The sequence below is a fragment of the Mercenaria mercenaria genome, unplaced genomic scaffold (genome assembly GCF_021730395.1).
Source record: "Mercenaria mercenaria strain notata unplaced genomic scaffold, MADL_Memer_1 contig_3943, whole genome shotgun sequence".
Taxonomy (NCBI): domain Eukaryota; kingdom Metazoa; phylum Mollusca; class Bivalvia; order Venerida; family Veneridae; genus Mercenaria; species Mercenaria mercenaria.
The window spans coordinates 28,906-42,061 of NW_026462132.1; the positions used below are offsets into that span (position 1 = coordinate 28,906).

At 35.9% G+C, this 13,156-nt stretch overlaps 1 protein-coding gene across 2 annotated transcripts in view; it reads left to right on the forward strand.

Annotated features, from left to right (window-relative positions):
* Nucleotides 1–10,697, forward strand: part of LOC128553561 (katanin p80 WD40 repeat-containing subunit B1-like) — a 28,892-nt gene extending 18,195 nt beyond the window's left edge. The window contains exons 6-10 of one of the 2 annotated variants that reach the window (XM_053534742.1): nucleotides 1,912–2,037; nucleotides 5,112–5,227; nucleotides 5,841–5,912; nucleotides 9,305–9,455; nucleotides 10,466–10,697. In XM_053534742.1, the coding sequence (XP_053390717.1) occupies nucleotides 1,912–2,037; nucleotides 5,112–5,227; nucleotides 5,841–5,912; nucleotides 9,305–9,455; nucleotides 10,466–10,672 (672 nt within the window). In that variant the 3' untranslated portion in view covers nucleotides 10,673–10,697. The remainder of the gene's footprint in view (nucleotides 1–1,911; nucleotides 2,038–5,111; nucleotides 5,228–5,840; nucleotides 5,913–9,304; nucleotides 9,456–10,465) is intronic. The other variant, XM_053534743.1, reaches the window with a different exon arrangement.
* Nucleotides 10,698–13,156: the final 2,459 nt, after the last annotated feature.

The following is a 13,156-nucleotide window of genomic DNA, read 5'->3' on the forward strand; positions in this document are numbered from 1 at the left end:
CAGTCCAAAACTAGATCAGTAAGTCTAGAAATAGAAAAACCTTGTGACCTCTCTAGAGGCCATATTTTTCAATAGATCTTCATGAAAATTGGTGAGAATGTTCACCTTGATGATATCTAGGTCAAGTTCGAAACTGGGTCAACTGCGGTCAAAAACTAAGTCAGTAGGTCAAATAATAGAAAATCCTTGTGACCTCTCTAGAAGTCATATTTTTCATGGGATCTGCATGAAAATTGGTCAGAATGTTCATCTTGATGATATCTAGGTAAAGTTCGAAACTGGGTCACGTCCGGCCCAAAACTAGGTCAGTAGGTCAAATAATAGAAAAACCTTGTGACCTCTGTAGGGGCCGTATTTTTCATGCAATCTGCATGAAAATTGATCAGAATGTTCATCTTGATGATATCTAGGTCAAGTTCGAAACTGGTTCAAATGCGTTCAAAAACTAGGTCAGTAGGTCAAATAAAAGAAAATCCTTGTGACCTCTCTAGAGGTCATATTTTTCATGGGATCCGCATGAAAATTGGTCAGAATGTTCATCTTGTTAATATCTATGACAAGTTTGAAACTGGGTCACATGCGATCAAAAACTAGGTCAGTAGGTCAAATAATAGATAAACCTTTTGACCACTCTAGAGATCATATTTTTCATGGGATCTGTATGAAAGTTGGTCTGAATGTTCATCTTGATGATATCTAGGTCAAATTCGAAACTGGGTCAACCTTGGTCAAAAACTAGGTCAGTAGGTCAAATAATAGAAAATCCTTGTGACCTCTCTAGAGGTCATATTTTTCATGGGATCTGCATGAAAATTGGTCAGAATGTTCACCTTGATGATATCTAGGTCAAGTTCGAAACTGGGTCACGTCCAGTCCAAAACTAGGTCAGTAGGTCAAATAATAGAAAAACCTTGTGACCTCTGTAGAGGGAGTATTTTTCATGCGATCTGCATGAAAATTGATCAGAATGTTCATTTTGATGCTATCTAGGTCAAGTTCGAAACTGGGTCAACTGCGGTCAAAAACTAGGTCAGTAGGTCAAATAAAAGAAAATCCTTGTGACCTCTCTAGAGGTTATATTTTTCATGGGATCTGCATGAAAATTGGTCAGAATGTTCATCTTGATAATATCTAGGTCGTGTTCGAAACTGGGTCACGTCACGTCCAAAACTAGGTCAGTAGGTCAAATAATATAAAAACCTTGTGACCTCTCTAGAGGTCATATTTTTCATGGGATCTGCATGAAAATTGGTCAGAATGTTCATCTTGATAATATCTAGGTCTAAACATAGAAAAACCTTTTGACCTCTCTAGAGGCCATATTTTTCAATGGATCTTCTTGAAAATTGGTGAGAATGTTCACCTTGATGATTTATAGGTCATCTTCGAAACTAGGTCACGTGGGATAAAAAACTAGGTCAGTAGGTCTAAAAATAGAAAAACCTTGTGACCTCTCTGGAGGCCATATTTTTCACCTTGATGTTATCTAGGTCAAGTACAAAACTGGGTCACATGCCTTTAAAAACTAGGTCATTATGTAAAATAATAGCAAAACCTTGTGACCTCTCTAGAGGCCATATTTTTCAATGGATCTTCATAAAAATTGGTCAGAATTTTTATCATGATGATATCTAGGTCAAATTCAGAACTAGGTCACATGAGCTCAAAACTAGGTCACTATGTCAAATAATAGAAAAAACGACGTCACACTCAGTTCATGTGGGGACGGGTGAGCGATTCAGGACCATCATGGTCCTCTTGTTTATTTTGATGATATCTAGGTTACATGTGCTCAAAAACTAGGTCACTATGTCAAATAATAGAAATAACGACGTCATACTCGTTCAACACTGGGTCATGTGGGGATAGGTGAGCGATTCAGGACCATCATGGTCCTCTTGTTAATTTCAGTTATGGGATATACGTCGTAAAGGTTGTATATATACATACAAGGGTCATACAAATCCTGTGAACACGTTGAGGTTCAGTCCAGATGGAAAGTGGATAGCTTCTGGTGGAGAGGATGGACTGGTTAAGGTATGTGGAGTTTTCCTTAGAACTTCTGGTTCACTTTTCCTTTCACATGCCGAGTTAGGGCACTTACTAAAGTAATAATAGTTTCACCATACGCCAGCAAACAATAGTTTGGTTTAACCTTTATGACGTCATTCTTCAACTAATGTTTGACCTATGTACATGCATTTGCATTGGTCTCTCTTAGTTTGACACAGCTGGTGTTGTGAAATTTGGTAAGAATTTCGTTTTTGCAAGCAAACACATGAAGCATCAGCAAAGGAAAATTGTGTTTTATTTGGAAGAAATAAAGTCATCATCAAGGAATGAAAAAGAAATATTTGTGTAAAATGTGGATGATAGTTTGGTATCTTGAAAACTAGAATCATTGGAGGAGCACCACAGAAGAGCTGCTCAATGGCTTATACACGGGTACTAAACAGTGCCTGCGGTACTGACTGTGCCGACGAGGATTGAAGGCACTTCGCTTCCTGTACCGCAGGTACTTCGTCAATGTTTACAAAACGAGCGAGATTGGTGAGTGATTTTTGTCATTTTTGTCATCTTGTTACTGCATGAAGCATTTTTTCAAAAATCGGGGAATGTAGCGGGGTGTAGATGTATCTTATCTACATATCCGTGCTAAAATTTGTGGCAAAAGATCAATTTCCTAGAAACGTAAGGACAAATAAGTTGGGAATGAAATGTGATTTTTTCACATCAGTGACTGTTTACACTCGATTTCTTTTCGCTGACCCAAACGATGTCGTCTCTGCCGTCGTAAATTATATTTATAAATGACATGTGATCTGCTAAAACATAAAATGTGTCCAGAAAATTCCGAATTTGAACGTTATGCCAATTTTGAAAAAGTGCCGCAGGCATTTCGACGATGCCGCAGCCCCTTCGAGGTGCCGCAGGCACTTTCAAAAAGTATCGGGACATAAATTTGGCCGAAGCTAGACGAGTGGAAGAACAGAGAAACAGAAGGGCGGAAACTAAATGCCCCCATGATACTGTAGTAAATTGACTTTATAGTTGTAAAATAAAAGGGACCAAACCTTTGTAACGCTTTAAATATCAATCCATTATGAAGGTATAGGCTATATACCAATAAAAATTTTCAGATAAAATTCAGCTACTTCAGAACAATTTTGTTACAGTTTCTAGATTTTCACTCCGTCGTAGACCTATTTTCCACAAGATACCCGTACATTTCCTTCAAGAAAACGAAAAGAAAAAGGGATGTTTAATAGTATGCAGTGAAATGCAAGTCAACTGAAGTCAGGTACCCTCATATTGCCGCATTTCAGAAAGCGGTCAGCAGAATAAAAACCCTACTTTGTTTTCACGTAAAACAACTCGAAAACATGCGAGTATTAGCATGAAAAGTGTCCTATTTTATTTAAAATTCATTCCACGAGTGAAAAAATGCTCATTTGGCTCCCGATTTACGCACAAATGCGCGAAAAATGGAAAAATTAGGATCTATTTACTAGAGACTTCTTTCGACTACACCACGGAAGCACATTTTTGACCGAATTACAGCATTATAACCTCTGCCATGAGAAAGGCAGGTTCCAATATATAAGCTGTCGCGATACTTCAAGAAATTATCGTGATAAAGCGAAGTTTTCTAATAAGAGTCTCAATAGTCAGAAGTTTCCTGTAAATATTATTGCGATGATTCACATTACAATCTCGATATCATTTGTGTAAGAGCCCATTGTGGACAGCTAACATTTACTAGCTAGACAGTTACATTGTATTTCGGTATAAAATCAGAAACTATATTGATGTTGAAATTTTCTGTAGTTATTTTAATAGCCTAACGTTTCCTGAAATATTAAGTATATCTACAAAAAAAAAATATAGCCCTATATTGTAAAAATGTTTTCAGAAAAATGGAGAACTTAATAAGTATAGCTCAAAAACGATCAAACGGGAGAATTTTTACATGTACGTAAAAACCTATTCGTTTCCTGCAAACAAAACTTAAAAAAAAAAAGAATAACATATCGGGCAGCATAGGATGGACAGAGAAGGCAATTTTCAAAAAGCATAATATTTTGGGAAATAAACTGACCGGAACAATCGCGTACTAGAGTTTAAGATTACCCGCGAAGATAAACCGATTGCTATACTTTTTATATTTTGTGAATATAAAATATAATCGTACGAATGCGAGTTATTTGAGATTTGGTTAGTTATGGACCAAATTTATGAAACTTTCGAAGTGCCTGCGGCACCTCGAAGGGGCTGCGGCATCGTCGAAATGCCTGCGGCACTTTTTAAAAATTGGCATAACGTTCAAATTCGGAATTTTCTGGACACGTTTTATGTTTTAGCAGATCACATGTCATTTATAAATATGACTTACGACGGCAGAGACGGCATCGTATTGGTCAGCGAAAAGAAATGAGTCTAAACAGTCACTGATGTGAAAAAAATCACGTTTCATTCCAAACTTATTTGTCCTTACGTTTCTAGGAAATTGATCTTTTGCCACAAATTTAAGCATGGATATGTAGATAAGATACATTTACACCCCGCTACATTCCCCGATTTTTGAAAAAATGCTTCATGCAGTTACAAAATGATAAAAATGACAAAAATCACTCACAGATCTCGCTCGTTTTGTAAACATTGACGAAGTACCTGCGGTACAGGAAGCAAGGTGCCTTCAATCCTCGTCGGCACAGGCAGTGCCGCAGGCACTGTTTAGTACCCGTGTTATACAAACCTGTGGCTTAATCATAGTTAGCGTCCAAATTCAGTCTTCAGTGTATTTCATCCCTTACTTACCAAAACCCAAAATTAATTATATACATGTATATATAAACAAATAAAGGTTCCTGCACAATGATTCAAACATGTTGATGAAGAAAGATAGGATTGTTCTAGGAGAGGAAAGGAATGATTTTTTGTCATATCGCATGTTTTTCAGGTATATTTTATGATGTTTAAGTTAAAAAAATCAGCGTATTGATCACTCAATATTATTTACACATTATCCTACTTATATGTCTGTATGACCATAATATAAGGATATTCTGAAACAGTAAATGATACATATTTGGAAATATATATTTGAATAGATTTGGGATTTGACTGCTGGCAAGCTATTGACAGATATGCGACTACATACTGCTGGTGTTAATGTGATAGAATTCCATCCTAATGAGTTACTACTGGCATCTGGTAGCTCAGACAAGTAAGACAACTTTAACTTCCTCCAATATTCCAGGAGTTTGGAGACCAGTCTGTAACTTATATTTTCTGATTGGTTAATTATTAGTGTTTAATTATTAGCAGTCTACTAATTGAAGCTAGTCTCCAGATAATCGTTTATAACTTTTCGAAGAAGGTTTGGTACCAAATCCAAATTTTTCCCAAATTTTAACCGCCTCGGTAGCCTAGTGGTAGAGCATCCGTTTCTAGGTCAGGAGGTCGTGGGTTCGATCCCTGACTGTCATACCAAAGACGTGAAAAATGGTACCAGTAGCTCCCTTGCTTGGCACTCAGCATTAAAAGGGAACTGGCCTCTTCTCTCATACCTTTGTGGTGATGGATTCAAGTAAATTCGATATAAACTAAATCCAAATTTTATGGCAGTCTTATTAAGAAGTTCAAAAAATTACAAAAAGTGAGCTGGCATGTATATTCAAATAATAGCCACTTTGGTTGAAGCCGTGTAACATGCCAGCTAAATATGATTTCTTAGTGATGAAACTTAAATGGCATTAAACATTATAGTATAAAAATTAGTGCACTGACCTTGTGAATCAAAACTTTAAATGAAAACAGCATGTGTGTTTTATTTTCAGAACAGTAAAATTTTGGGACTTAGAAACATTCCAGCTGATTTGCACAACAGATACAGATGCCAGTCCCATCAGGTATTTACTGTGAATTTAATAATGAAGCAATCAAATGATTTATGTCTCGAAAAAAAAGAGATATAAATATAGATCTGAAATTATGATTTTCTGTAGTCTAACTTTATAGTGCCCACCAGTGAGTTTGATTATGAAGGTTACTTGATGCTTACATGTATCAATTTGAAGAGTTTTAAAAGTCATTTTTGAGTCGGCTAAACGATGAAATCGTTTTGACGAGTCCTTGCTATCCAGCGATTCTCTAAGTCTAAATGGACCAAATAACACAGTGAAGGGATGTAGTTCCATTAGATTTCTCAAACTTCAAACAGTTCACTGCATGAATGAAGTTAAGTTGTGTGAATTCCCTTTGCTGTGACCAATATACAATGTAATCTGTCATATTTATGACTTGTAATTGTGCAATACTCGAATGTAACTCATTAAGCATAAATGTGCATTTTATGAATTGCGCAGGCTTACAAAGCTTGCGTAACATCCAGCGAAAGACAAAAAATAGTTCCACAGGGCTCCAGATAAGATGCGTATTAGCGTAAATTACGTATAGAAATAATGCAAATACGCATGTCTAATAATTTCTAAGCGTATGAAAACGTATATAAAATTACAGAAATGCACACAATGCTTTTTTAAAAACAAAATCTGAATCGTCTGGATGCGTTAGGTAACATAGCCGATCCCGATCAGCCTTAATTCTCCCACATTGAACGTATACACGCATCGTATGATTTCTATAAACTTTGCGTGGGTTTCTACACACACACACATAAATTTTGCAGTCAGTAAACAGATAAATTATCGGAAGAAGAAGCTCTTACTGATTTGTTCAGTTACTACAGATATTAAAAATGATTTTAATTCTTATTTTTCGAGAAATAAACAAATCAGCGAAACATTAAATTGTATTTTCTTGTAGTTTTTGAAATCGAAAGTAGATCGTCTATGTTTGGCTGCTTTCACGAAACGAAACAACATTTTTATGAAAAGATTTAAATAAGAGGTAATTTAACCGTAAACTTCAATGTCAGATACTGCCAATTGCTGCTAAATGTCTTCGTATCATCACAATTTGTAAAATATATTGTTGCCAAAATGGAGAAAAGTGTAATCGTATCCGGATATAATATTTTGGGTAAATATCGAGCTGTGTTATGAAATTTTAACATTCCTGTAACATACATGATAGATATTATTGTAACAGAAATGATTCTAGAATTTATTTTTATTACACCTACATATAATCTATGTCAGACTGGTATTCTAGTCCTGAGGCATGATCTGAAAGTAAAAAGATGAAGTGACAGTCATACTTTGGATATTGTAATAATAGAAAGAATCTAGATCGTAACCTTTCTGGAATTTTGACTGGTTTGGATAATTTGCTTACGATTCAGGTTGGCAAAAAAATGAAACCGTCACCCATTCTGCTTTTCATGATGACACATGGCTTGATTTTTGCAGTCAGTAAGCGGATAAATTATCCCGAGAAAGAGCTCTTACTGATTTGTTTAATTACTACTGATTTTAAAAATGATTTTATTTCTTATTTTTCGAGAAATAAACAAATCGTCGAAACATTAAATTGTATTTTCTTGTAGTTTTTGAAATCGAAAGTAGATCGTCTATGTTAGAGTGCTTTGACGAAACGAAACAATTTTTTTTATGAAATGATTTAATATTTCACCGTAAACTTCAATGTCAGATACTGCCATTGCTGCTAAACTGTTGCATATCATCACAATTTGTAAAACATGTTGTTGAAACTGGAGATTTTGGCGGTATAAAGAAAGTGTATCATATCCGGATATAATATTTTGGGTAAATATCGAGCTGTGTTATGAAATTTAAACATTAAAGTAACAGACATGATAGATATTATTGTAACAGAAATGATTCTAGAATTTATTTTTATAATACATACATAGAATCAATATCAGACTTATATTCTAGTGCTGAGGCATGACCTGAAAGTAAAAATATGAAGTGACAGTCATTCATACTTTGAATATTGTAATACTAAAAAGAATCTAGAGGTAATATTTAGAAATTGAAACATAAAATTTTCAGTTTCACCAAAGGCTGTATCAAGGGTCTACATTTTCAAAATTTCCTTGTGGTGATACCCAAACCCTAATTGCAGGAGGGGGTATCCTCCCACACCCTCCCCCATATTGCCACTTTACAGTTTGATACATTTGCCCTTTTACCACCTGCCACAATGCCCATTTCAAAATCTGACTGCAGTTCAAAGCGGGAAGGAACACCCCTCCCAAACCCACCCTGCTACCGACCACATAAAAATGGCTCAAACATTTTTTCAGCCCAGTCTGGGCCTGTCTGTCTACATGAATCAAAACAGATAATTGAAAGTACATAGACTTGGGGACTACTGACATGGTTTTGAAGGGGTTAACAGGTCTGAAATAGAATAAATGATGGTTTTAACTAAAAAAGAACTGCATTTATTAATATTGGTTATCTTTTCCGAAATTGGTAGCTAGTCCGAGTAACTTCTCTTAGTTTCGAATGCGCAATTTTCCTGTCAGTGTAAACATTCATGACACTATATATTGACACTCAGCAACATTTACATATCTTTAAATGCAAAGTAAGTATACTTTAAATTCACACCCCTTATAATATGATTGAACAATACCTAGCGTGTGACACGGTTATTGCCAGGCCCCTTATCTGTAAAATATCTGAACAGTTCTTTCGTCCATCCGTTACAAATTGTATGTGGCAATCCGCGCTATAAAATTTCAATATATAAATTTTCATATTCAAATTTTATCATGTGCGAATATATACCAGCCGATAATTGCCTGTTTTGGTAATGCCGGAGGCAAATGTTTACTGGAAAAATATTTATAGTCATGGGCAGTATCTTAGTGTCACCTGTCAAATTGTAGTTTGTACTTTCAACATTTTTATTTTTGCGAACCACTCTTCAATTTTAGAGAAATATATTGGGTTTAAATACTTGTATAATGTCAATCAAAGTTTTACTTTGCATCGATTGAATGTCCATTTCATCTATTGTAACAAAATCTCTGTTCAGTTGGGGAAAAAAACTAAAACCAAACTGAAACTGGTAGACTATACTACCAGTACATCAATCATTAGCCGACTCTCAGGCCCTTCAGGCCTTTGATTATCAGATTACAATGATCTATGGTGATAATATATGTGCACTCTCTAATATTGGTTGTTATGTAACAAAATTTGTACAGGATATTGTTGCAAATGCAGAGTGGATCTGATTTAAGGTGCCAAGTAAATCTTTTATAAAATGATGAGGTTGTAAATTTTTTAGGTTTGTATGTGCTACCTTTTCGTTGACTGACCAATACTTGATGAACATCCACAGCTTTGCTGCATTGATATTTCAGGTGTTTATACTTTCACCCGGATGGTACCTGTGTTTACTCTGGTGTTAAAGATTTCCTGAAGGTGTATGGCTGGGAACCAACACAGTGTTATGACTCTGTACCTATTACTTGGGGAGAAGTGGCAGACATGAGCCTAGCTCAGAATCAGCTTGTAAATATCTTATGTATAGTGTGAAAACATGCAATTACAGTAGAACAATCTTTATTTATGTGTAAACAACAGCTAAATATACAGAGAAGCCTCCATGGTCAAATAATTACCATTATCATCTTAGAATTGCTTTTTGCTGTTATTGGTTCGAAACCTCATAAAAGATATAGATTTGAATAAGTGAATCATAGGTTAAAAGTGAACAAAGTTGCAATATATCCTTACTACAAATTGCTCAGTAAATATTGTTAAATATTTGCCAGATCAGTGTGTCAGAATGAGTTTCTGCATTCCTGCATATTTTATGTTATTTTGAATTAGTGAACATCAAAACCTATCTGTCCTAAAAAAAAGAGAGTAGGGTTGTCATAAAAGACTTAATATACAGGATATACAGGATTCCCAGCAATATTTATGCTACCAGTATAACTGTTACTAGGCATCATTCTTGGTTTTTGCCGATTAATGACATTAACCCTTATCATGCTGTACATAATTGATTCTGTCTTTGCAACCAGTGTAGATCATGATCAGCCTGCACATCCATGCAGTCTGATCCAGGTCTGCATTGTTTGCTGTTCAGTCAGTATTGTTTTTGGTAAGCACCCCTTATAACAGATAATGGTACTGTTCAAATTGAAAGATGGACAAGTTCATTATAGTTTAGCAAGGTAAGGGTAAGCCATCACTTCATATGAATCAGATGTGCAGAACTGCCTTTGGCACTGGTTTAACGGTATAAAAGATGGAGAAATAAGAAAAGAAATGGAATTAATTATCAAATATTTGTAAAAATCTCTTTACAATGTTCATTTGTGCATCAATTAAAAATTGTCTCAGAATCTTTCCTCCAGCTCACTTCAAATTATCGAGTGAAATATTGCTAAAAATTATGTCAAAGAAAATAAAATGTAATGACAGTCATTTTTAAGGCCGCTCCTTTGAAAGTAAGATTTCCTATATCTACAGGTAACTATGTAACCTAAACTAAATGGAAATTTATTTTGTAGATTGGTGCTTCATTTTCAAAGACAAATGTCTCGACGTTTGTAATAGATCTGAAAAGAATACAACCACACGGTGGAGTGCCACATCAAGAAGGAGGTCAACAACTATCCAGGTACAGTGTCACTGACTTTCTATTAACAGTTTTTGCTAAATACCACATCTCTAGCTTGGTAGCCAATCAGAAGTCTGTTCATTACCTTTGTAGCTAATTATCATTTAGCCAGCTGGTGGCAAGTGATTCTGCCTTTGCGACCAGGGCAGACCATCAGCCAGCACATCTGTGTAGTCTGATCATGGTCTGCTGTCTTCGCCATTCAGTCAGTTTCTCTTTGGTAAGCACACCCTTTAACAGTAAATTGAACAGTCCAAATTGAAAGATGGACAAGTTCATCATAGGGATTTAGTAGGATAAGGGTTGAGCAGATGATAATTAAAATATTTCAGTTTTATCTATTTTTATTACAGGACTCGTTATATAAATTCCCCGTCTGTAGTTCAACACAGAGCTCCAGATAAGATTTTAGGTTAAAGGGTATTTTACCCCCTAGTTTTTTTTTCAAAGGGTATTTTAGAATTCTAAATGGTTTTTTCAGAATTCGAAATCATTTAAAAGGGTAATAATAATAACTGTTTGTTTGTAGAATTTTCTGATATTCATGTCACGATGTGCTCCACTGAATTGCCTTTGTCGACCAGTGCTGTTTTCCTGAATATTTTTTGAGCCTTCATTCAAATAGTTTTAACATTTTGTTTACTGCATACATTACATCTTACACTACATCTTAATTTCAGTTACTGACCATTGCGATATATCAACAGCCAGTGATACTTTGACTGTCAATGTTTTTTTTTTTCAGAAACACATGTTTGGTGCTTCGGCTTTTTCAATAGTTACCCATAATATATCATAGATCACGTGCTTAGCGATAGGCATTGTTTGAGTCATCTCTTGTCACACACTTTAATATACTTGAAGAAGAAAATGGCATTATTTTACGATATCGTTTGTGTTTGCTTTTATGAGACGCCATTTTTAGCTCACCTGTCACAAAGTGACAAGGTGAGCTTTTGTGATCGCGCGGTGTCCGTCGTCCGTCCGTCCGTCAGTCCGTGCGTCCGTCCGTCCATAAACTTTTGCTTGTGACCACTCTAGAGGTCACATTTTTTGTGGGATCTTTATGAAAATTGGTCAGAATGTTTATCTTGATGATATCTAGGTCAAGTTTGAAACTGGGTCACGTGCCATCAAAAACTAGGTCAGTAGGTCTAAAAATAGAAAAACCTTGTGACCTCTCTAGAGGCCATATATTTCAAAGATCTTCATGAAAATTGGTCAGAATGTTCACCTTGATGATATCTAGGTCAAGTTCGAAACTGGGTCACGTGCCATCAAAAACTAGGTCAGTAGGTCTAAAAATAGAAAAACCTTGTGACCTCTCTAGAGGCCATATATTTCACAAGATCTTCATGAAAATTGGTCAGAATGTTCACCTTGATGATATCTAGGTCAAGTTCGAAACTGGGTCATGTGCGGTCAAAAACTAGGTCAGTAGGTCTAAAAATAGAAAAACCTTGTGACCTCTCTAGAGGCCGTATATTTCACAAGATCTTCATGAAAATTGGTCAGAACGTTCACCTTGATGATATCTAGGTCAAGTTCGAAACTGGGTCATGTACCCTCAAAAATTAGGTCAGTAGGTCAAATAATAGAAAAACCTTGTGACCTCTCTAAAGGCCATATTTTTCATGGGATCTGTATGAAAGTTGGTCTGAATGTTCATCTTGATGATATCTAGGTCAAGTTCGAAACTGGGTCAAGTGCCGACAAAAACTAGGTCAGTAGGTTAAATAATAGAAAAACCTTGTGACCTCTCTAGAGGCCATATTTTTCATGGGATCTGTATGAAAGTTGGTCTGATTGTTCATCTTGATGATATCTAGGTCAAGTTCGAAACAGGGTCATGTGCGGTCAAAAACTAGGTCAGTAGGTCTAAAAATAGAAAAACCTTGTGACCTCTCTAGAGGGCATACTTGTGAATGGATCTCCATAAAAATTGGTCAGAATTTTCATCTTGATGATATCTAGGTCAGGTTTGAAAGTGGGTCACGTGCCATCAAAAAGTAGGTCAGTAGGTCAAATAATGAAAAAATGTTGTGACCTCTCTAGAGGCCATATTTTTCATGGGATCTGTATGAAAGTTGGTCTGAATGTTGATCTTGATGATATATAGGTCAGGTTTGAAACTGGGTCAACTGCGGTCAAAAACTAGGTCAGTAGGTCTTGAAATAGAAAAACCTTGTGACCACTCTAGAGGTCACATTTTTTGTGGGATCTTTATGAAAATTGGTCAGAATGTTCACCTTGATGATATCTAGGTCAAGTTCGAAACTGGGTCACGTGCCATCAAAAACTAGGTCAGTAGGTCTAAAAATAGAAAAACCTTGTGACCTCTCTAGAGGCCATATATTTCACAAGATCTTCATGAAAATTGGTCAGAATGTTCACCTTGATGATATCTAGGTCAAGTTCGAAACTGGGTCACGTGCCGTCAAAAACTAGGTCAGTAGGTCTAAAAATAGAAAAACCTTGTGACCTCTCTAGAGGCCATATATTTCACAAGATCTTCATGAAAATTGGTCAGAATGTTCACCTTGATGATATCTAGGTCAAGTTCGAAACTGGGTCACGTGCC